Raw genomic sequence first — 25188 nt, 5'->3', positions numbered from 1 at the left:
TAGCTAATCCAAGTTTATCATTTTAAAAGGCTAATTGATCATTAGAAAACCCTTTTTCAATTATGTTAGCAAAGCTGAAAACTGTTGTTCAGATTAAAGAAGCAATAAAACTGTCCTTCTTCAGACTAGTTGAGTTTCTGGAGCATCAGCATTTGTGGGTTCGATTATCAGCTCAAAATGGCCAGAAACAAATACCTTTCTTCTGAAACTCGTCAGTCTATTCTTGTTCTGAGAAATGAAGCCTATTCCATACCAGAAATTGCCAAGAAACTGAAGATCTCGTACAACGCTGTGTACTACTCCCTTCACAGAACAGCGCAAACTGTCTATAACCAGAATAGAAAGAGGAATGGGAGGCCCCGGTGCACAACTGAGCAAGATAACAAGTACATTAGAGTGTCTAGTTTGAGAAACAGACGCCTCACAAGTCCTCAACTGGCAGCTTCATTAAATAGTAGTCGCAAAACACCAGTCTCAACATCAACAGTGAAGAGGCGACTCTGAGATGTTAGCCTTCTAGGCAGAGTTCCTCTGTCCAGTGTCTGTGTTCTATTGCCCATCTTAATCTTTTATTTTGTTTGGCCAGTCTGAGATAAGGCTTTTTCTTTGCAACTCTGCCTAAAAGGCCAGCATTCCTGGAGTCGCCTCTTCACTGTTGACGTTGAGACTGGCGTTTTGCGGATTTCACTGTTTCAGGGACAAAATTACATGTATTTAAGTATTTTGTTATTGTTGTTGTTATTATACATTTTCCCTAAAGTATTTATAATTTCTTCCAATTTTGATTTGTATGTTTAGGTCACATAATATAATTTAAAAGTATGCATTAAGTTGTCTGTAATAGAATAAACATGGCAGAAACTAATGTAGACATTAATAAATGCTTTTCTATAGCTTTCAAAATATTTTTTACAATGGTGAGAGAATGCCAAGATGGAGGCGTGGCAGCTTAACACAGTGGCCCCTATCAGTCATCTTGTGTACTGTATATATAAATCATTGAGTCTAACGGTCATCTCGCACAAAACTGCGCATGTGCAGGCCGTCAAATCGAAGGCCCTCCTTCGATATGTTTTTTTTTAACGAAAATGTGTCAGTTTGTCACATGTTCAACTACTTAAGACATTGGCTTGAATCTAGGTTGTGCCTTTATATTGAGAAAATGAACAACTAAGGAATAGTTTTTCACTTCTCTCATTGACTTCTCAAACCCCAAACCACAGCCTGGTCTGCTTTGTCTGTTTCGTTCCCGGAAGTCTCACGATGTTACGCCTCTTGGTTTAGAAACTCTGTGGTTGACCTAATGATGTTGACTTGGGCTTGGTGTGTAGTTGATCTGGCTGGGAAGAGTGATCCCCTATGGGAGGGTTGTTACATGAGTAATGTATGTTGTCTGTGTCTGTGTTGTGATGTGTGTGTGTGTGGCTCTGTTCCAGGTGGGAGACTCACCTGGGGCTTCGATAAGCTGCTTGTAGATTCCCAGGAATGCAGACTCTGCCTCCTTACTGCGCTTGTTCAGAGCAACCACCTAGAGAGAACAGGACAGGACACAGCCGTCAGGGTGACACTCAGGCATCAATACTACACCTGTGCTGAATGGACATTTATTGACCCATACACACCGCCAATCTACATTTAAATGCATTCTACACTGTTTTGACATATGAAGTAAACAGCCAGCATATAAAGTAATTGTGCAAATGAGACAGACAGAAACAAAACCACAATGATCCATCTGTAGAAGTTAATCCCCAACATGACATTCTGATGGGGTTTGTGTGCTGAATTATGTGAACAAGGTTCTGAGGTAATACTGCAAGCTGATATTTGGCCGCTTAAACCCCAACGTTGCAGTGTGTAGTGAGGTGACATTTGTCCTGTTAAAACGCAGGTGCTGGTGTGCTCTATGAAGCATGTCAGCGTCTGTGACCTCCATCACACCGGCACCCAGACCCTCCTGCTATTCTCCACTCCACGGGTGATGCAAACCAATTAACAATTCATTAGGAGGGACAAAGAAGGGAATTAGGCACCACCTGGCCCCATGGAGAGGGCACCTGCCTTGGTGGATATATGGGTTACAGTCCTCACAGCTCCTATAATACACCAGCAACCCTGTTGTCGGAGGATGTCATTGGCTGAAAGTCTTATAGATGTAGGATCTTAATTTGATTACTCTTTTGTTGCTGAGAGGAAGGAAATGCAAACTTGTAGAGCATTTGAGTTTTAAAAAAGCTCTTAAAGTTTTTATTTACACATGGAAATTTCAGACTTAATTTGCCCCAACGAAAAATGTAATCAACCCCTACAAAAATGTTGATTAATTACAAACCACTTTTCCTGTTGCTGCATGATTCTTTTCCTGCTGTAGCAAACATGCTCAAATTAAGATCGTACATCTGTAGTTTAGCAACTCTGAAATATTACATCAGCTCCACTCCAAATGTCCCTCCAGTCCAAGAACAGACTGAAAGCTAATTATTTCCATCTATTGTATATAGAATTCCTGTCAGTGTTATAGTTTTGATCTGATCAGACACAATGACTTCTATTGAAGGGGCCAAGTGTATGGTTACATCTGAGACGTTCTTTAATGGTCTATCTTCAGCTCAACAATAGTATTGTGGAACACTGACTGAAAACACTTATGAGAATGGTGGAGAAACTGTTTAGAGGCTTATAAATAACAACTGTGGAAAACAGAGAGACAAAGAGCCCTTGATTTACTGGAAATGGCTTGTGTCCTCCCTGGAGAGGCAAAACGACAGCATCATGTTTAAAGAAATATCATAAAGATCAAACAAATCCCTCCCATCACTCCCACTCCGAGTTCATGGAAAAGCTTGAGCCCAATCAATACAGATGTAATAGTCTGCAGCTCTCAGCCGACTCCTCTACTCTCTCTCCCCCTCTCTTCCTACCGATCCACCCTCAGTAAAGAAGAACTGGTAGATATTAACATTATTCACATATGTATAGGCTACTTGCCAGCTGTTTCTAAATGTCAAACGCCCTTTGTCTCCCTGTCAATGAGATGCATTAACAAAGAAGAAGGCTACTGTCCCATTGTGAATGATGCCATGGTGAGCTCATTGACTGTCAACTGTGTCAATGCATTGATGAACCCATCAAACAGGGCCCTGAACTACAAATGTAAAAAGCACAGGACCTGAGAATGCAACAGGCTCCATTTTCCAAGCCCTTCATCATCCTTTAACGAGAGAACATGGAGATTACCTCCACAATCACACCATTAACCTGTCTGCAGCTGCTAGAGTAGACATCTATCACATGCCTGATGCCTCCTCACGTGAGCACACTCGGTATGCGTAACCCTCTCCCCTTACTCACTCTGCCACTACCATCAAATCAAATGTTATTTGTCACATGCACCAAATACAACAGGTGTAGACCTTGCAGTGAAATACTTACTTACAAGCCCTTTAACCAACAATGCAGTTCAAGAAAATACCCCCCCCAAAAAAGTAAGAGATAAGAATAACAAATCATTAAAGAGCAGCAGTAAATAACAACAGCGGAGATATATACAGGGGCACCGGTGTCGAGGCAATTGAGGTAATATGTACATGTAGGTAGAGTTATTAAAGTAATAATAACAGAGAGCAGCGTAGAGGGGGGTGCAAATAGTCTGGGTAGCCATTTGATTCGATGTTTAGGAGTCTTATGCTTGGGGGTAGAAGCTGTTGAGAAACCTCTTGGACCTTTTTATTTCACCTTTATTTAACCAGGTAGGCTAGTTGAGAACAAGTCCTCATTTGCAACTGCGACCTGGCCAAGATAGAGCAAAGCAGTGTAATACAGAAAACAAAAGAGTTAAACATGGAGTAAACAATAAACAAGCCAATAACACAATAAACAAATCAATGACACAGTAGAAAAAGGAAAGTCCATATACAGTGTGTGCAAAAGGCATGGAGGAGGTAGGCAATAAATAGGCCATAGGAGCTAACAGTCACAATTTAGCAGATTAACACTGGAGTGATAAATGAGCAGATGATGATGTGCAAGAAGAGATACTGGTGTGCAAAATAGCAGAAAAGTAAATAGAATAAAAACAGTATCGGGATGAGGTAGATAGATTGGGTGGGCTATTTACAGATGGACTATGTACAGCTGCAGCGATCGGTTAGCTGCTCAGATAGTTCATGTTTAAAGTTGGTGAGGGAAATAAAAGTCTCCAACTTCAGCGATTGAGGTGTTGGCTTTGGGGATGATCAGTGAGATATACCTGCTGGGACGTGTGCTACGGGTGGGTGTTGTTATCATAACCAGTGAACTAAGATAAGGCGGAGCTTTACCTAGCATAGACTTATAGATGACCTGAAGCCAGTGGGTCTGGCGACGAATATGTAGCGAGGGACAGCCAACTAGAGCATACAGGTAGCAGTGGTGGGTGGTATAAGGTGCTTTAGTAACTGCAACTGTAACTGTGTGATAGACTGCATCCAGTTTGCTGAGTAGAGTGTTGGAAGCTATTTTGTAGATGACGTCGCCGAAGTCGAGGATCGGTAGGATAGTCAGTTTTACTAGGGTAAGTTTGGCAGCGTGAGTGAAGGAGGTTTTTTTGCGAAATAGAAAGCCGATTCTAGATTAGATTTTTGATTGGAGATGTTTAATAGAAGTCTGAAAGGAGAGTTTACAGTCTAGCCAAGACACCTAGGTATTTATATTCTAGGTCGGAACCGTCCAGGGTGGTGATATTAGTCGGGCCGGCGGGTGCGGGCAGCGAACGGTTGAAAAGCATGCATTTGGTTTTACTAGCGTTTAAGAGCAATTGGAGGCCACGGAGGGAGTGTTGTATGGCATTGAAGCTCGTTTGGAGGTTAGTTAGCACAGTGTCCAAGGAAGGGCCAGAACTATATACAGAATGGTGTCGTCTGTGTAGAGGTGGATCAGGGAATTGCCCGCAGCAAGAGCGACATCATTGATATATACAGAGAAAAGAGTCAGCTCGAGAATTGAACCCTGTGGTACCCCCATAGAAACTGCCAGAGGTCCGGACAACATGCCCTCCGATTTGACACACTGAACTCTGCGGCAGCTTTCCAATCTTTAGGGATCTCAGACGATACGAAAGAGAGGTTGAACAGGCTGGTAATAGGGGTTGCAACAATGGTGACCGTGTTACCTAGCCTCAGTGCAGTGGGCAGCTGGGAGGAGGTGCTCTTGTTCTTCGTGGACTTTACAGTGTCCCAAAACGTTTTGTAGTTCGAGCTACAGGATGCGAATTTCTGCTTGAAAAAGCTAGCCTTTGCTTTCCTGACTGACTGCGTGTATTGGTTCCTGACTTCCTTGAAAAGTTGCATATCGTGGGGACTATTCGATGCTATTGCAGTCCATCACAGGATGTTTGTGCTGGTCAAGGGCAGTCAGGTCTGGAGTGAACCAAGGGCTATATCTGTTCTTAGTTCTGCATTTTTTGAACGGGGCATGCTTATCTAAGATGGTGAGGAAGTTACTTTTAAGAATGACCAGGCATCCTCGACTGACGGGATGAGGTCAATATCCTTCCAGGATACCCGGGCCAGGTTGATTAGAAAGGCCTGCTCACAGAAGTGTTTTAGGGAGCGTTTGACAGTGATGAGGGGTGGTCGTTTGACCGCGGACCTAGACTTGGCACTCCGGTACTGCTTGCCGTGCGGTAGCAGAGAGAACAGTCTATGACTAGCGTGGCTGGAGTCTGACAATTTTTAGGGCCTTCCTCTGACACCGTCTGGTATAGAGGTCCTGGATGGCAGGAAGCTTGGCCTCGGTGATGTACTGGGCCGTACACACTCCTCTCTGTACTGCCTTGCGGTCGGAGGCCGAGCAGTTGCCATACTAGGGAGTGATGCAACCTGTCAAGATGCTCTTGATGGTGCAGCTGTAAAACCTTTTGAGGATCTGAGGACCCATGCCAAATCTTTTCAGTCTCCTGAGGGGGAATAGGTTTCATCGTGCCCTCTTCATGAAGGTCTTAGTGTGCTTGGACCATGTTAGTTTGTTGGTGATGTGGACGCCAAGGAACCTGAAGCTCACAACCTGCTCCACTACAGCCCTGTCGATGAGAATGCGGGCGTACTCGGTCCTCCTTTTCCTGTAGTCCACAATCATCTTCTTTGTCTTGATCACGCTGAGGGAGAGGTTGTTGTCCTTGCACCACATGGTCAGGTCATTGACCTCCTCCCTATAGGCTGTCTCATCGTTGTCGGTGATCAGGCCTACCACTGTTGTGTCATCAGCAAACTTAATGATGGTGTTGGAGTCGTGCCTGGCAGTGCAGTCATGAGTGAACAGGGAGTACAGAAAGGGACTGAGCACGCACCCCTGAGGGGCCCCCCTTGTTGAGGATCAGCGTGGCGGATGTGTTGTTACCTACCCTTACCGCCTGGGGGTGGCCCATCAGGAAGTCCAGGATCCAGTTGCAGAGGGAGTTATTTAGTCCCAGGGTCCTTAGCTTAGTGATGAGCTTTGAGGGCACTAACTATGGTGTTGAACGCTGAGCTGTAGTCAATGAATAGCATTCTCACATAGGTGTTCCTGTTATTCAGGTGTGAAAGAGAAGTGAGGAGTGTAATAAAGATTGCATCATCTGTGGATCTGTTGGGGCGGTCTAGGGTTTCTGGGATAGTGGTGTTGATGTGAGCCATGACAAACCTTTCAAAGTGTTTCATGGCTACAGATGTGAGTGCTACGGGTCGGTAGTCATTTAGCAGGTTACCTTAGTGTTCTTGGGCACAGGGACTATGGTGGTCTGCTTGGAACATGTTGGTATAACAGACTCAGACAGGGAGAGGTTGAAAATGTCAGTGAAGACACTTGCCAGTTGGTCAGCGCATGCTCGGAGTACACGTCCTGGTAATCCGTCTGGCCCTGCGGCCTTGTGAATGTTGACCTGTTTAAAGGTCTTACTCACATCGGCTGCGGAGAGCGGAGTCACTCTTATCCAGAGTGACATACAGAAGCTATTAGGGTTAAGTGCCTTGCTCACGGTCACATCGACCGATTTTTCACCTCGTCAGCTCGGGGATTCCAACCAGCGGCCTTTCAGTTACTGGCCCAGGTACTCTTAGCTACTAGGCTACCTGCCGCATACATAATGCTATGCTATACCTCTCCATTGTGTATGTTTCAGTATGTATAGTAGTATGATACAATGTATCTAAATGTACAGTGCATCCGGAAAGTATTCAGACCCCTTGACTTTTTCCGCATTTTGTTACGTTACAGCCTTATTCTAAAATGTATATATTTTTTTTACATTTCCTCATCAATTCACACGCAATACCCCATGATGACAAAGCAACAGGTTTTTATACATTTTTGCAAATGTATTAAAAATAAAAACTGAAATATCACATTTACATAAGTATTCAGACCATTTACTCTTTTTACTTTGTTGAAGCATCTTTGGCAGTGATTACAGCATCGAGTCTTCTAGGGTATGGACACTACAAGCTTGGCACACCTGTATTTGGGGATTTCTCCCATTATTCTCTGCAGATCCTCTCAAGCTCTGTCAGGTTGGATGGGGAGCGTGGCTGCAAAGCTATTTTCAAATCTCTCCAGAGATGTTCAAATCGGTTTCAAGTCCGGGATCTGGTTGGGCCACTCAAGGCCATTGAGACTTATCCTGAAGCCACTCCTGCGATGTCTTGGCTGTGTGCTTAGGGTCGTTGTCCTGTTGGAAGGTGAACCTTTGCTTCAGTCTGAGGTCCTGAGTGCTCTAGAGTAGGATCTCTCTCAAGGATCTCTCTGTACTTTTATCAGTTCATATTTCCCTTGATTCTTACTAGTCTCCCAGTCCCTGCCACTGAAAAACATCCCCACGCATGATGCTTCTACCACCATGCTTCACAGTAGGGATGGTGCCAGGTTTCTGCCAGACATGACGCTTGGCAAACAAGCCAAAGAGTTCAATCTTGGTTTCAACAGACTAGAGAATCTTATTTCTCATGGTCTGAGAGTCCGTTAGGTGCCTTTTGGCAAACTCAAAGTGGGCTGTCATGTGCCTTTTACTGAGGAGTGGCTTCCATCTGACCACTCTACCATAAAGGACTGATTGGTGGAGTGCTGCAGAGATAGTTGTCCTATGGCTTCTCTGAAAGGGATGTGATGAAGGTTAACCTTATAAGCAGTAAACAAACACCCAGTGCAGAGAGAGAGCGAGACAGTGAGAAAGCAAGAGAGAATGAAAGCGAGAGAGCGAGAAAGTGAAAGCGAGAGAGAGAGCAAGAGAGAGAGAGACACTACGGAAAAAGAAGGAACAGCACGTCAGAAATCAGCTCAATGTAATTGAAGAATCCATAGACTCTAACCACTTCTGGGAAAATTGGAAAACACTAAACAAACAACAACACGGAGAGTTATCTATCCAAAATGGAGATGTTTGGATAAATCACTTCTCCAATCGTTTTGGACGTATAACAAAAAACAAATACATGATCAAATACAAATCTTAGAATCAACTATTAAAGACTACCAGAAGGGGCCTCACGAGTGGCACAGCGGTCTAAGGCACTCCTTCGCCGTGCTTGAGGCATCACTAAACACCCAGGTTCGATCCCAGGATGTGTTACAGCCTACTTTGACTGGGAGACCCATGATCGTCCGGTTTAGGGGAGGGTTTGGCCGGCCGGGATTTCCATGTCCCATTGCGCTTTCGCGACTCCATGTGGCTGGCCAGGCACCTGCAAGATGACTTGGTCGCCAGCTGGACAGTGTTTCCTCCGACACATTGGTGCAGCTGGCTTCCGAGTTAAGCGAGCAGTGTGTCAAGAAGCAGTGTGGCTTGGCAGGATCGTGTTTCGGAGGACGCATGGCTCACAACCTTCGCCTCTCCCGTGACCATGGGGAGTTGCAGCGATGGGACAAGACTGTAACTACCAATTGCAGAGAAAAAGGGGTAAAAGTACAAACAAACAAAAAAGACCAGAACTCACTGGATTCTCCAATTACATTGAATGAACTACAGGACAATCCATAAAAGTGGAAACAAATTTGACCCCAATAACTACTGTGGGATGTGTCAACAGCAACCTTGGGAAAATCTTCTGCATTAACAGCAGACTCATACATTTCCTCAGTTAAAACATTGTACTGAGCAAATGTCAAATTGGCTTTTTACCAAATTACCGTACAACAGACCACGCATTCACCATGCACACCCTAATTGACAAACAAACAAATCAAAACAAAGGCAAAGTCTTCTCATGCTTTGTTGATTTAAAAAAACTTTTGGCTCAATGTGGCATGATTTAGTGTACAGCGTAGAACACCAAATAATGCTTGCAGAGCAGATTTAGACCGTTACCTGCTAATTATGAAAATCCAGAAAAGAGCCATTAAATTATACAACCACCTAAAAGGAAGCGATTCTCAAACCTTCCATAACAAAGCCATCACCTACAAAGAGATTAACCTGGAGAAGTCCCCTAAGCAAGTTGGTGCTGGGGCTCTGTTTGCAAACACAAACAGACCCCACAGAGCCCCAGGACAGAAACACAATTAGACCCAACCAAAACATGAGAAAACAAAAAGAGAATTATTTCCAAAGTGTCAAGTAATTAACAAAAAAACAAGCCAACTAGAATGCTATTTGGCCCTAAACAGAGAGAACACAGTGGCAAAATACCTGACCACTGTGACTGACCCAAACTTAAGGAAAGCTTTGACTATGTACATACTCAGTGAGCATAGCCTTGCTATTGAGAAAGGCAGCCGTAGACAGACATGGCTCTCAAGATAAAACAGGCTGTGTGCCCACTGCCCACAAAATGAGGTGGAAACTGAGCTGCACTTCCTAACCTCCTGCCAAATGTATGACCATATTAGGGACGCATATCTCCCTCAGATTACACAGACCCACAAAGAATTAGAAAAAATAAACCCAATTTTGATAAACTCCCATATCTATTGGGTGAAATACCACAGTGTGCCATCACCGCAGCAAGATTTGTGACCTGTTGCCACAAGGGCAACCAGTGAAAAACAAACACCATTGTAAATACAACCCATATTTATGTTTATTTATTTCCCTTATGTACTTTAACTATTTGCACATAATATGACATTTGAAATATCTTTATTCTTTTGGAACGTTTGTGAGTGTAAAGTTACCTGTTCATTTTTTATTTATTTTCTATTTCACTTGCTTTGGTAATGTAAACATGTTTCCATGCCAACAAATCCCGTAAAATTGAATTGAGAAAGAAAGAGAGAGTGAATACGAGAGAACGAGATAGCAAGAGGGAGAGAGAAAGCGAGAGAGAGAGAGAGAGAGAGAGAGAAAAGCTAGAGAAAGAGAGAGACAGAGAGCGGGGAAACCTGTTAGAAGTGGACCATAATTCTTCACAGAGGATCAGTCCGTGTGGGCAGGCAACTGCTGCGGTCTCTGGGATAACACTGCTGGGAAATTCTTACTGAGGCCTAGGAGGATACTTATAGTGGAACACATGGTCGATGTGTGAGTCTCTGTCCATGTGCGTGTGTGTGTGCAAGCATGCGAGAAGAGACGAACAAGTCATTGCAAAAAGATGAGTGTAAGACAAAGAAGTGGAGGGAAGAGAGACAGAGACAGGCACTGAACTACAGACAAAGATAGAGAGAGCGAAAGACAGGTTCCCATAAAGACTGCAATTAGCAATTATGCAGTCATCAATTACAATTATCACAACTGGTGATTATGCAATTATCACTCTAAAGCATATTTTTTCCCCCTCAGCCTTACCGGCTTGCCACCTCCTGTGATTTGGGTGTTTGAGGACAGGGTGTGATGATGCAGGTGATTAGAATGTGTCTGTCTGTCTGTCTGTCTGTCTGTCTGTCTGTCTGTCTGTCTGTCTGTCTGTCTGTCTGTCTGTCTGTCTGTCTGTCTGTCTGTCTGTCTGTCTGTCTGTCTGTCTGTCTGTCTGTCTGTCTGTCTGTCTGTCTGTCTGTCTGTCTGTCTGTCTGTCTGTCTGTCTGTCTGTCTGTCTGTCTGTCTGTCTGTCTGTCTGTCTGTCTGTCTGTCTGTCTGTCTGTCTGTCTGTCTGTCTGTCTGTCTGTCTGTCTGTCTGTCTGTCTGTCTGTCTGTCTGTCTGTCTGTCTGTCTGTCTGTCTGTCTGTCTGTCTGTCTGTCTGTCTGTCTGTCTGTCTGTCTGTCTGTCTGTCTGTCTGTCTGTCTGTCTGTCTGTCTGTCTGTCTGTCTGTCTGTCTGTCTGTCTGTCTGTCTGTCTGTCTGTCTGTCTGTCTGTCTGTCTGTCTGTCTGTCTGTCTGTCTGTCTGTCTGTCTGTCTGTCTGTCTGTCTGTCTGTCTGTCTGTCTGTCTGTCTGTCTGTCTGTCTGTCTGTCTGTCTGTCTGTCTGTCTGTCTGTCTGTCTGTCTGTCTGTCTGTCTGTCTGTCTGTCTGTCTGTCTGTCTGTCTGTCTGTCTGTCTGTCTGTCTGTCTGTCTGTCTGTCTGTCTGTCTGTCTGTCTGTCTGTCTGTCTGTCTGTCTGTCTGTCTGTCTGTCTGTCTGTCTGTCTGTCTGTCTGTCTGTCTGTCTGTCTGTCTGTCTGTCTGTCTGTCTGTCTGTCTGTCTGTCTGTCTGTCTGTCTGCCTGCCTGCCTGCCTGCCTGCCTGCCTGCCTGCCTGCCTGCCTGCCTGCCTGCCTGCCTGCCTGCCTGCCTGCCTGCCTGCCTGCCTGCCTGCCTGCCTGCCTGCCTGCCTGCCTGCCTGCCTGCCTGCCTGCCTGCCTGCCTGCCTGCCTGCCTGCCTGCCTGCCTGCCTGCCTGCCTGCCTGCCTGCCTGCCTGCCTGCCTGTCTCTCTGTGTGTGTGTGTGTGTGTGTGTGTGTGTGTGTGTACACGTTTGTGTGTGCACACATGTGTGTGTTGGTAAGATTATTGCTGCTGGTGGGTGAGAGAAGCAGTGTGTATATAAGGGACAAGGACTGTATGGTTGCCTCAATCCCAGAGGCCTCTAAATTACCTGTCATCTGCACATGATGCAAAGGTCAGCGCACAATCATGGCAGTTGGTCTTTTGTACTGATCTGTGTTGCTCACCGAGACCCAGCACAGCCCAGGAGCAGACAGTGTCACCACAGCCCAGGAGCTGACAGTGTCACCACAGCCCAGGAGCAGACAGTGTCACCACAGCCCAGGAGCTGACAGTGTCACCACAGCCCAGGAGCTGACAGTGTCACCACAGCCCAGGAGCAGACAGTGTCACCACAGCCCAGGAGCTGACAGTGTCACCACAGCCCAGGAGCTGACAGTGTCACCACAGCCCAGGAGCTGACAGTGTCACCACAGCCCAGGAGCTGACAGTGTCACCACAGCCCAGGAGCTGACAGTGTCACCACAGCCCAGGAGCTGACAGTGTCACCACAGCCCAGGAGCTGACAGTGTCACCACAGCCCCAGTCAGCCTTTATACCTATAAAAACAACACACTGGGAATTCCACCACAACATAATGCAACAAGTCACAGGACCGTGGGGTGAGACAGGGATGGGTTGTCCCTCACCCATTCTCTGGGTGACGAGAGTGAGAGCTATAAGTAAATATGGCTACTGCTACAATGCTGGTGAAGCTACAACCACTGTCATCCGTGCTTGTTTTTCCTTGAGTGTTTAGAGAAGAAGAGAGAAGGGATGAACCGGTGTTGAGTGACAGATGAGTGGGTAGAGGAGAGGGACATCCCACTGTCATACACACACACACACACACTGGTTCAAGTTGCTTAAAGGAGGGGGAGAACACAATCACACAGATATTTGCACACTCAGACAGTCACACAGACAGACGTGTGCACACGCGCACACACACACACACACACACCTCTGTATTTGCAGGGCATTTATTCTGGATGACACCCCTCTCTGAGTGGTGGAATGGTGGCTGAGGATGAGGTTGAGGCTGAGTCCGTCTCCAGGTGCCCAGTGAGAGGAGCAGTCGGTGGCCTGACACACATCCAGTCCCCAAGTCAATTCCAATCAGCAGCTCCTGTCACTCCTCCTGTTACGCTCCCAGCACACAGACGCCGTCAGCGCTCTCCCTCAGCAGACTGGTGCCCTGCCATCCCCTTGGGAGAATAGAGCCAAGGCACCAAAGCTGACCAGACTCATCCATTCAACCTGACCACACTATTATCCTAACATCTAAGGTCATTTTGTGATGTTCTGCGGTCACAATGATCTTTGAGCCAATCAATATCATTAATCTAACTAATCAATAACAAACAAATCAATAATTTCAATCTAAACAATCAATACCAAACCAAGCAATAACTCTAACCAATCAATTATAAAGAAATCAATAATCTCAATCAATACATTCAATCCAATCAAACAACAAGGGGAATAAATCAATAAAAGGGGATGGACACTACATTTGTGAAAAATAACTATAGTAGCTATAGTACAAAGACAGACACACACAGAGATTTAGACAGAGACATGAGAGAGAGAGACATAGAGAGAGAGAGAGAGAGACATCGAGAGAGAGAGAGAGAGAGAGACATCGAGAGAGAGAGAGAGAGAGAGAGAGAGAGAGACATCGAGAGAGAGAGAGAGAGAGAGACATCGAGAGAGAGAGAGAGACATCGAGAGAGAGAGAGACATCGAGAGAGAGAGAGAGAGAGAGACATCGAGAGAGAGAGAGAGAGAGAGACATCGAGAGAGAGAGAGAGACATCGAGAGAGAGAGAGAGACATCGAGAGAGAGAGAGAGAGAGAGACATCGAGAGAGAGAGAGAGAGAGAGACATCGAGAGAGAGAGAGAGAGAGACATCGAGAGAGAGAGAGAGAGAGAGACATCGAGAGAGAGAGAGAGAGACATCGAGAGAGAGAGAGAGACATCGAGAGAGAGAGAGAGAGAGAGAGAGAGAGAGAGAGAGAGAGAGAGAGAGAGAGAGAGAGAGAGAGAGAGAGAGAGAGAGAGAGAGAGAGAGAGAGAGAGAGAGAGAGAGAGAGAGAGAGAGAGAGAGAGAGAGAGAAAAATGACACGGGCAGAGCGGTGAGCAGATCTCCAGCAAGTCAAGGTAGAGTAGAGTAATCCTGATGGACATGGCATGGTGAGCTCCGTGTGAGACCGAACAGTGTGAGGCATTAAACTCAGATCAAAGCCCTATTTGGCTCTGCCATCCTGCAGGAGTCTAGTAGGCTCGGTCCCACCACCACCTCCATCACCACCACCACGGAACAGACAGACAGAGCCAGCCAGCAGCTCCACCCACCCACACGACAATACCCAACATAAACCTCTGCTTAACACCTCAAAGTCAGAAGAAAGTCAAGACAGAGATAGACGGAGTAAGACAAATAAAGGAAAATAAATCTTCTGTGAAAGTCTTTGTAGTTCAAAAGACAGGATCCTTTATTTTTGAGACATGAGATTCTAAATGTTTGAAGTGCTGAGTGACCTAAAAGGTTGGAAAACGTGTGTCTGCTGAAGAGGAGTCACAAATCTATAGTGACATGACAGGAGAGAGAGTAGGATGTACCGAGAACGGGGCGGCAGGGTAGCCTAGTGGTTAGAGCGTTGGACTACTAACCGAAAGTTTGCAAGTTCAAATCCCCGAGCTGACAAGATACAAATCTGTTGTTCTGTCCCTGAACAGGCAGTTAACCCACTGTTATTGAAGGCCGTCACTGAAAATAAGAATTTGTTCTTAACTGACTAGCCTAGTTAAATAACAAGGTAAACAAATGGAGCTATAGGGAGATACAGTGGAGTGTATCATATGACATTTTGTTAGGACAGGGATTACAGAGAATACTGTGGGGAATAAAAGAGTGGAGAGGTGTGAGGGACCATTCCTAGACGGCCCCATGGATAAAGCCACAGCAGAGGACAAGGCATGGGTATGCCAGCTTGAGGCCAATAGTGGAGCATGGCACATGCTTGGTAGAGGGAGGCACAGCAGCATACGAAGACATACGAAGACAATGTACCTCTCCACCTGGCCTACACCATGTCAAGGTGAGACAGTGTGGGCGAGAGAGAGTGTTCTTGATGGATAGCGTTCTCCAGCCACCTCTCCTTTCTCTCCCTCTCAGAAGGCTGGTGACTTTCCAGTGAAGCAATTATCATTGCAGAATGCATAATAGCCTAATTAATTACAGGTGTCAGCCTTTGTTTCACTACAGAGGAACATCATGCCAAACCTGCATCAAATGTATTGGGAGCGTAGATGTTATTACGGGGGTAGTGAAATGCTTATGTTTCTAGCTCCAGCAGTGCAGTAATACCTGACAGTGCAGTACCTGAGGAGCATCATCATACATACAAATCCTCAAAATTAAAAGGAATTAAGAAATATATAAACATTAGAATAAGCAATGTCAGTTTGGAATATAAATATACAGTGTACAAAACATTAAGAACACCTTCCTAATATCACACATCCTCAACTGGCAGCTTCATTAAATAGTACCCGCAAAACACCTCAACGTCTCAACGTCAATAGTGAAGAGGCAACTCCGGGATGCTGGCCTTCTAGGCAGAGTTGCAAAGAAAAAGCAATATCTCAGACTGGCCAATAAAAATAAACAATTAAGATGGGCAAAAGAACACAGACACTGGACAGAGGAACTCTGCCTAGAAGGCCAGCATCCCGGAGTCGCCTCTTCACTGTTGACGTTGAGACTGGTGTTTTGTGACTACTATTTAATGAAGCTGCCAGTTGAGGACTTGTGAGACGTCTGTTTCTCAAACTAGACACTCCAATGTGCTTATCTTGCTCAGTTGTGCACCGGCAGCTCCCACTCCTCTTTCTATTCTGGTTAGAGCCCGTTTGCACTGTTCTGTGAAGGGAATAGTACACAGTGTTGTACGAGATCTTCAGTTTCTTGGCAATTTCTCGCATGGAATAGCCTTCATTTCTCAGAACAAGAATAGAGCCAGTTTGCACTTCAGAGGGTAGTGCGTACGGCCCAGTACATCACTGGGGCTAAGCTGCCTGCCATCCAGGACCTCTACACTCGTGCAGGTCATGACGGGCAGATGAAAATTCCAAATAGTATCCATAAAGTTCGTAGAAACATGTCAAACGTTTTTTATAATCAATCCTCAGGTGGTTTTTACAATAAATTATCCATAATATGTCCATCGGACCGTAGCTTTTTCAATAGGAGAGAGATTGAGAAAATGTCTGCTCCAAGCTGTTGCGCATGCAAAACTCTGCTGGCACCCAGCCATCCACTGACGCGATGTCATCGTTCTTGCTCATTTTTCAGAATAAAAGGCTGAAACTATGTCTAAAAGACTGTTCACACCATGTGTAGGCCATAGGGAAAGGAATCTGGTTGTTATCCCTTTAAATGGAGGGAAGGCATGCAATGGAACAGGGAGCTTTCAAAATAAGAGGCACTTCCTGGTTGGTTTTTCCTCAGGTTCTCGCCTGCAATATCAGTTCTGCTATACTCACAGACAATATTTGGACCGTTTTGGAAACTTTAGAGTGTTTTCTATCCTAATCTGACAATTACATGCATATTCTAGCTTCTGGGCCTGAGAAAAAGGCAGTTTCATTTGGGTACGTTTTTCATCCAAACATCAAAATACTGCCCCCTACACTCAACAGGTTAATCAGAACAGCAGTTTTCAGCTGTGCTAACATAATTGCAACAGGGTTTTCTAATGATCAATTAGCCCTTTCAAATTATAAATTGGGATTAGCTAACACAACGTGCCATTGAAACACAGGAGTGATGGTTGCTGATAATGGGCCTCTGTACGCCTATGTAGATATTCCATTAAAAAAAAATCCACTGTTACCAGCTACAATAGTTATTTACAACATTAACAATGTCTACATTGTATTTCTGACAAATGTTCTTTCAAAAACAAGGACATTTCTAAGTGACCCCAAACTTTTGAACGGTAGTGTACATATGAAGTGGGTAAAACAGTATGTAAACATTATTAAAGTGACCAGTGTTCAATCTCTAAGGTGCAGGGTTGAATACTGGGTGGTAGCCGGCTAGTAACAGTGACTAAAGATCCGGGCAGGGTACAGGGCGGAGGCCGACTAGTGGTGACTATTTAATAGTCTAATGGCCTGGAGATAAGCTGTTTATCAGTCTCTCAGTCCCAGCTTTGATGCACCTGTACTGTCTCCACCTTCTAGATGGTAGTGGGGTGAACAGGCTGTGGCTCGGGTGGCTGAGGTCCTTGATGATCTTCTTGGCCTTCCTGTGACACCGGGTGCTGTAGATGTCTTGAAGGGCAGACAGCGTGCCCCTGGTGACGAGTTGGGCAGATCGCACCACCCTCTGGAGAGCCCTGTGGTTGCGGACGGTGCAGTTGCCGTATCAGGCGGTGGGTGATACAGCCCGACAGGATGCTCAAAAGAGAGCATCTGATGAACGAGTGCTGAATGGGGGTTCAGAGGCACAGCTGACAGAGATGAAACCAAATGCTTGCTGCTTACAGTAAACAGTAAGGACAACGGAAAGCACAACTCTAAACAGCCATCATCTGATGCCAAGTGTCTGTAGACAGATTGGTGACATTGAATTCACGCCTTTTGTGTTCCAAAACCGTTTGTAATAGTGACCAACTTGAAAGAAGAAAGGACGTCCACTATCAGCTGTCTGTAGTGATGTCCACTGGTGGAGATAGGTCTTAATTCAGCATGTGAACAAAATGACTACTTCCTATGAACAGGGCTAGTTATGACAGCACCATCAGCAATGAAACAGTCCCTTCCCTTCCCCACTGGTATGATATATAATTTGTCCTGTCAGATTTTTCTCTTTCGCCTATTGTTTTTCGAGGATGCCGGAAAACAGGCAATTGCAGCACACAAACAAAACAAATAACCGGAAGTGTAGAGTAGAACAGTGAATGATAGGGCTGTAAGGAGAGGGAGACAACACAAACTCATCTCATTCTCATCCCCAGCTAAACATACCAGGACACATATGTGTGTGTCAGGGGTCAAGGGGGTGGTGGTTGTTGAGAAGGTTGATAATCCCTCCACAGCGCCCCAGGCAGCAAGGGCTTATTGTAGAGTACAGTGACTCTAATAGGAGCCGGAGCTGCAGTTGTATGCTGCTCTCTGCTCCCATTGTGAGAAGATTTTTACATAATTAATGACTGTTGTTTCCCAGGTAGTCGCCCGGCAAATTCACTCCAGACTCGGCTGCCACCGTCGCCGGTTTCACTGAGAATGAGCGACACTGGAACAGACAGGTTACATTACAGGCATAAACAAGGCAATTTTGTACAGTGTCTTAAGACATTAACGTGAGCTGTTCAGAGACATGATTCAAGTTACTTCAGAGAAATACTGGGAGAGAGAGAGAGAGAGCTTTTCTCTGTCTTGTAACCTACAGAGGATTTGAGGATGATGCTACTGAAGCCTGTGCTTGTGTGTATCAAATATGCTGTTAGTATAGACCTAGATCGAGTCTATTCAAGGAAACCAAATGTATGATCATTCATAGACTACTGAACATGAATGTTCATTTAAGAATGTGTGTGTTGGAGCCCATGTTCCTAGCAGACAGACAAATAGACAGGCAGACAAACAGGCAGGCAGTATGGGCCAGCCAGGCCAACAGGCAAGTTACCACTGCTGGGAGCCAGTCCAGCTCTATATTGGTGCATGTTAAATTAAACATTACGGCTCTCCCTCCACTACTCATTATTCATTTGTAATAACCTTTAAGGCTTTTTGATGTCATACATATTTTACAGAGAGATATCACTCCCTTTCACAGTGAGCTCTGTGGGCCTGTCAATGACAGATCACTATTGGCTCCGTGAAGGTGTGCCATCATACACTATAATTAGAACCAGGTAAGGACAAATAGCAATATTCACAAGGTGTGTATGTGCATGTACCCTAAGGGTGCTTCTCAATACTATATATTGGAGAAAATTAGATGACAAAATATTACAACGTTAGAGTGACACTTTAAAAGAAAACGTTATATAGTGCACTGCTTTCAGAGGTGAGCCAAGATTCTCCCAAAAAAACTGGAGTAACTGTCATATCAGTACATAAAGCCTTTTAGCAGCTGACCTGAGGATCATTTAGAGGCTTGAGAGCCCAGTTTGTGGCAGTCCATTTCAGCAGCGTAAATCAGCAGTCTGGTGGTGGGGGGGCACAATAACACACACTCCCTCTCTCTCTCTGTGAGAGGGCTGGCCATGGCTCGCCCCTCCCTCCCGAACGGCCATGGCTCGCCCCTCCCTCCCGAACGGCCATGGCTCGCCCCTCCCTCCCGAACGGCCATGGCTCGCCCCTCCCTCCTAAATGGGACCTCCTGCGTGCCTAAAGCCCATGCGCCCCAGTGCCAAGACTGTTCTAAAAGCTGTAAAACAAAATGGGCTCTGCCAGGAGTTTGGTGTCATGACTGTAATGAGCAGATTATTTGTCTGATCTCTCATGTTACAGGTCAAAAGTGGTTCAGATCTGGGGTTAATGTTGGGCACATGGGATGAGAGCACATGGGATGAGTGTCACACTGAAAATAAGGAGAAATCAGCCCTTACTGAGGAATACTGAGCTACAGAGGATAGAAGGTTAATCATATTGTTCAAAATGAGTTTCTAATAAGCATGTGAGCATAATGAAAATATACACTGTTTAGGCTACAGGAGATCCATCATGAATTGAATCTAATAAAGCAACCTTTCAGGAAGCTTTATATCAGAGTTTCCTGACTGAGCTCCTACTGGCTGTCATGGGTTACGTAAGCCTCCGTATGCTCAGAGTGTAGGACAACTCCACCCGGTGTATGAATAAAGCAACCAGACGCACGGCTGCAGCCACTGTGATTTGGGGAGGTTTTCACACGAGATGTCATAGTTCTGCAGCGCTAGCTAGCCCAACTGATATTTCAGGCTCTGCCTCATTAGAAAGAGAGGAAGCATCCTCCATGAATGGAAAACCAGCCTTTACAAAAAAAGTTTAATTAGTGAAGACTGGTGGAAGAGAAATGCACATTTGCCTCCAGCCCACAGCCTCATGGGCGAAATGTAACGGTACTCTTCTAGAGATGGCTTCAGGAAGCAAACACCACACACACACAGAGTAAGTATGGTATCCATGGCCAGGCTTGATAGGCAGTGTCCGTGGAAATCACAGTCACACACTCCACCAGGCTGGGGTCTCCAGCCCCGTCCAACAGGGGCACCATCAGACAATGCCTGCAATTACACCCCAACCCTCCCGCCCCATCTTTCACAACAAACAAGGAAAATGATGAAAGAAAAGTGGAGAAGGAAAGGGCAGATTGAGAATACACATGTGTATGTGCCCACGAGGGAGTGTGTATGAGCATGTGTGTGTCTAAAGCATGTATTAAAGGGAGCCTGTAGAAGCCTGCTCCCAGATGCTGGCTAATTTAGTTGGGGAATAGCTGGCTGTCCTTCAGGTGAAGGGACAGAGATTGGTCTCAATATGAGATCATAAAAAAGACATCACAGAATCTCACAGCACCTCCAGCCGTTCTTCATGGGTCTCGCTAGACAACACACACACACACACACACACACACACACATCCATGTACGCACACAAATGACATTGACAAAGACAGAATAGTGTGCATACAGCACACCAGTTCACGCCACACACTGAATCAGTTATTGTGCTTTAATGCAGCTCTGTGTCTCTGACAGAGTGGATAACCTAGGCCATCTGTAAAGAGTGATACATGGCCAAGCCCCCTGTACCAGTGTGTCCCTCCCTTTCCATCCAGATCCAGCTGACTCCCCCAGTCCTCCATCACTCTCCCAGTGTCAGTGGCAGGGCCCCGACATCAGCAGCTGTTCCCCTTGGCTGTCCCAGCAGCCCCTCTCCAGGCTGGGCCCATCAGGCTGAAGGAGCGGGAACTCACACTACTCCATGGAGACCCAATTAAAAGGGACGGAACTCGGCAATAGAAGCAGAATCACAGGGAGATGCAGAGTTGCGGCTTTAATTGAAGATGTGTTTTTACGCTCTTGCACTCTCTCTCACTCGCTCTTCTTCAGGCCACCATTGCCACTTTACTTCTCTCTGATGAAACCGAGGGATGAAGGGAAGAGACACACAGGGGAGCTACAGTGGGGAGTTGAACACACACATATCTGTTTGTGGGAAAGGCAAAGAGCTCTGTGGTACCCGGGTTTGGGAGATGCAATCGTAAAAAGTAGCATCAGAATAGTGCAAATGGATCTGTAAGAATCACATTAGACAGCATGTAGAAGGAAAAAAAACTTTTAATTAAAACTATACATGGGTTGCTTTTCTCTTAATGCACATTTGTCTACCTCTGCAGTAGAGTTCCTTCCATGTTAATTAGTACTGTAGTTAATCCGAAATTGAAGAGACCCAAACTGTCAGGTCACATTGTAAACAATAGGACCCAACGGTAGTCTGTGGGACATTTTGAGCTGCTCTCTCTCCTAGCTAAAATGTTCCCAAGGTACTAATTGGCCTAATTTACGCAGGTCTTTCTTCGAATTGCCAGTTTCTTTATAGTTTTATATATTAGCCCTGACAAGTGTCAGCAGAACTCCACATTTGCTTTACAGGGAAAGCAAAAAATGAAAATAAATGACTTAATCAATATAATTCAAGGGGTTAAGTAAAGACGGTAGCATTGTGAAGTCTACAGTACCTTCATGGGATATTAAACATCATTTGAAAGGAGAATAAAAGTTCAAGCACTTAGCCAGCCGCAAAGTGAGCCCAACTTCTCTCCTTTACATTATTTAAGATATGCTCCATCATTTTATCAATCTATCGATCTCCCACCAGAAAGATGAAAATGGAAAAATAATGAGACCGATGAATGCTGTGTAAAGAACATCAATGTGTGAAATGTAATTATCTGTGCTGAAAAAGTGTTGGCTGTTTTCTAAAACAAGCAGTTAATATTTTTCCCTCTCTGCATATTTTAATTACCAGATCAATCAAACTACATACAGCGGTGCTTTCACAAGAAAGTCTAAATGAAAAACAATAGATTTACTTTAAAGTCTTGGCTTCTTTTGAAGTCTAAATTAAAATTTCAGGTACCTTTAGGAGTGCCTTCTTCAGAAAAGTTGTGATATTTAATTAGTGTGTTTAGATTCTGCTGAAATTAAACTTCACAGCCCAACATAATGTGAAATGAAAACTACAGGATACAGACTTCTGCAGGGGAACAGACAAACAGAATTAAAATCTCTTCAACACTACATGGGAGGACCTCGTCTTCTGACAGCAGCCCATGTTCTCTATGTGACTACACTGCAACTGGTTTGATCTCTAGCTGTGTATCTGTGGTAGCTGTAAGAAGATTTGCTCTCCGTCTCTGACTGCATCTGCGTCTGTGACTGACTGGGTCTTGGGCTCAGTGGCTGTGTAGCACTGACTTTGGTCCTGAAATCACAGCATCACGTCGCGGAATTGGCGGAGCAGCTCCCCTGTTCTGCCTTTTCTTCCTCACATGGGGTTTTCCTGGTTGTACAAGTGCTGACGTTTATTTCTCCTGGCATGTCCTCGCCGGAACAGAGCCACCGATTTCACACATTTTTATTGGCTAATTCGACTGTGCACTTGCCAGCAGCGGAGAGGGAGCCAGCTAGGAGTCAGAACATCCCAAGAACACAACTGCTTTACTCTGCTTTGCTCTCAGACTGGTATCCCTTGGGGAGCCTAATGCCTGTCTCATAACAAGTCAGTTGACCATTTCAAGCTGGAGCTGGGGCTGGAGTTAGGCGTCTCAGAGACTGCCTGTTAGATGAGAGGAGAGAGTTACTGTGGTTCTTTCAAAGATTGCCTGTTTATCAAGGGGTGAGTAAAGGAGTCTGAGGAGTGGCTGTTAAGGTGGTGGGAGGTTTACAGAGAGTGGATGTATGGGCAGTCGGATGCCCAATAACAGCAGCACATCACCGTCGTCAAACATGGCTAACATTTGCACAGCAGCATTACTCAGATATGAAGTCTCTTGGCTCAGAGGTTAGTGCTGTCAGGACTGTGGAAATGAATCCTAGCACCACAGAGCACAATGTGCTAAAACTCATCAATTCCACATGGCTAGAGAGGCAAGTGCCTATTTATAACATCACGCCTCTCTCTCTTTACCTGGTGTGCATCCCTATATCTAAACACGCTCCCATAATGATGAATGTCTCCAACTGGGATGTGCAGACAGGGCATCAGTCAGTACAGGAAAACAAACACACCGAAACACAACCACATCCCAACGCGTCCTCACACACAACCCTGAGACGTGTAATGAGACTAACGCTGGGAGTCTGATGGAGGATGAGGGATTCCAGCCCAAACACAACCCAGTCAAAACATCAGTCAAGAAGGATGAGACAAGTCTGGAACAGTCATGTAGCTTTGTGTATTCACTCTGGGTTTAATCTTCTGTGACATGTCCCGACTCCCTTGTCTCTGTGTATGGACTTCAAATTAGCAGAGCAGCAGCACTAATTGTGACCAGTGTCAAAGGCAGCAGCAGAGAGAGAAGACTGTTCCGCAGGACAGACTGCATGGATGAACTGGGCTGAGGGACATTATGTTATTATGTCTAACCCAAGAACCTCTGGTAAATAAATGTGATTTGACTGAATAACGTGTTATTTTACTCTACCAGCTACTGTAATGTAGCTATACTAATGGTGTTAATAAAAAAAGCAAAGAGACAAAACAAATACAGTACAGTATGTCTTTAATGGGAGCACTATTGCTGCCTCAGGTGGGGGGCCTTAAATGTGAGCTCCTATTGGTGCAGAGAACCCCACACTCTCCCCAATGTAGATGACACCAGGAGACAGGGAAAGAGAGAAAGAAAGAGAGGGGGAGAGAGATAGCAAGAGGGAGAGGGGGAGAGAGAGAGTGTCACTGGTTTACATGGCCCCTGCAGTCCATTATATTCCCAACAATAGGTTGGAGGTGTGGTGTGTGCTGTTCATACCTAATGGCCTGGAGTTCCTGTATGGGCCTAGGCTGACTGGCTCAATGAGCCTGAGACAGACAGCAGACAGAGACAGCATTAGAACCACCTCAGCAGCTCAGCACACAGGCATGACAATAGACATGGTTGAGAGGGATAGATCCAGCAACACAGAGTTGGAGTGAGTCAGATCCAGAGATATCTCGTATCTCACAGCCACATCTTAATGCAGATGTTCTGGAGATATGTGAATGTGGAATTTTAGTGAGGGGAGTTTCTAGGTATCAAATTGTGCTGTGCTGTACTTAGTGACAGCTTCGCCACTGTTCCAAACCTCACCTTTAGAGACAACTGCATTGAGATGAGGACTCTACGAACCAATCCAAACCCACCGACCCATGATACCCATCTGATCAGCCTATATGCACCTAATAACCAACCAATTTAGTCCATAATGAAGATCTGTCTTCATTGAGTCGTTAAAGCGGGAGCATCACCACTGTATTTCACAAACGGCACAGTCCCTCATCTATGAAAGTGCCATAGGGCCCCACTGACAATTAGACAAGGAAAAGCTTTATGACCGTTAGACTCACCGCCGCGGCGCTCTTGCCACCGGCAGGACAGCCAGGAGCTTTTTTGTGTAGAAAAGTAATTATGAAGCCTCTCGTAATGACAAGGAGGAAACCAGTGTCATAACACACACCACCTTTTATCACAGTGCCATAATGAACCATCATTCTTTACTCTTTGATTCATTCCACTATTCATAACATATTTAGACCTTCAAGACAAATTATAATTTCCTTCAAGAATTAATCAAAAACAGGAAGGACTGGTGTCCTCTCGATGGATGATCAAAGACTGTGTGTCTACCTAGCTAGCGGCAATGCTGCCCGCTCTGCTCTGTATGGGTTCAGGCTCTGGGCTCAGGGTTCATGGGCAGGTCTGCAACAGGGGACTGATAGACTGGTGTCTCTGCAAGACATTAGTTTCATATCAGCTGATACATTCAGTACTTCCGAAGTCTACCGTGATTGGAAAGCATTGAAATGTACATACATAGCATGATTATTAATGGAGCTTGATTTAAAACCACATCTACACTGAACAAAAATATAAACTTAACATGTAGTGTTGGTCCCACGTTTTGTGAGCCGAAAATAAAAGATCCCCACATTTTTCCATACGCACAAAAACCGACCACGACGAGATCCTGATGCCCATTGTCGTGCCATTCATCTGCCGTCATCACCTCATGTTTCAGCATGATAATGCACGGCCCCATGTCGCAAGGACCTGTACACAATTCCTGGAAGCTGAACATGTCCCAGTTCTT

General features: G+C 45.3%; 1 protein-coding gene across 2 annotated transcripts in view; it reads right to left on the bottom strand.

Annotated features, from left to right (window-relative positions):
- Nucleotides 1-25188, bottom strand: part of LOC110525518 (homeobox protein cut-like 2) — a 116796-nt gene that overhangs the window by 36718 nt on the left and 54890 nt on the right. For both annotated transcript variants that reach the window (XM_036979644.2, XM_036979645.2), the window contains exon 4: nt 1450-1528. In XM_036979644.2, the coding sequence (XP_036835539.2) occupies nt 1450-1528 (79 nt within the window). The remainder of the gene's footprint in view (nt 1-1449; nt 1529-25188) is intronic.

This window comes from Oncorhynchus mykiss, chromosome 6 (assembly GCF_057628025.1).
Source record: "Oncorhynchus mykiss isolate SJ-2025 chromosome 6, ASM5762802v1, whole genome shotgun sequence".
Classification (NCBI taxonomy): Eukaryota; Metazoa; Chordata; class Actinopteri; order Salmoniformes; family Salmonidae; genus Oncorhynchus; species Oncorhynchus mykiss.
This window is presented reverse-complemented; position numbering and strand designations above follow the sequence as displayed.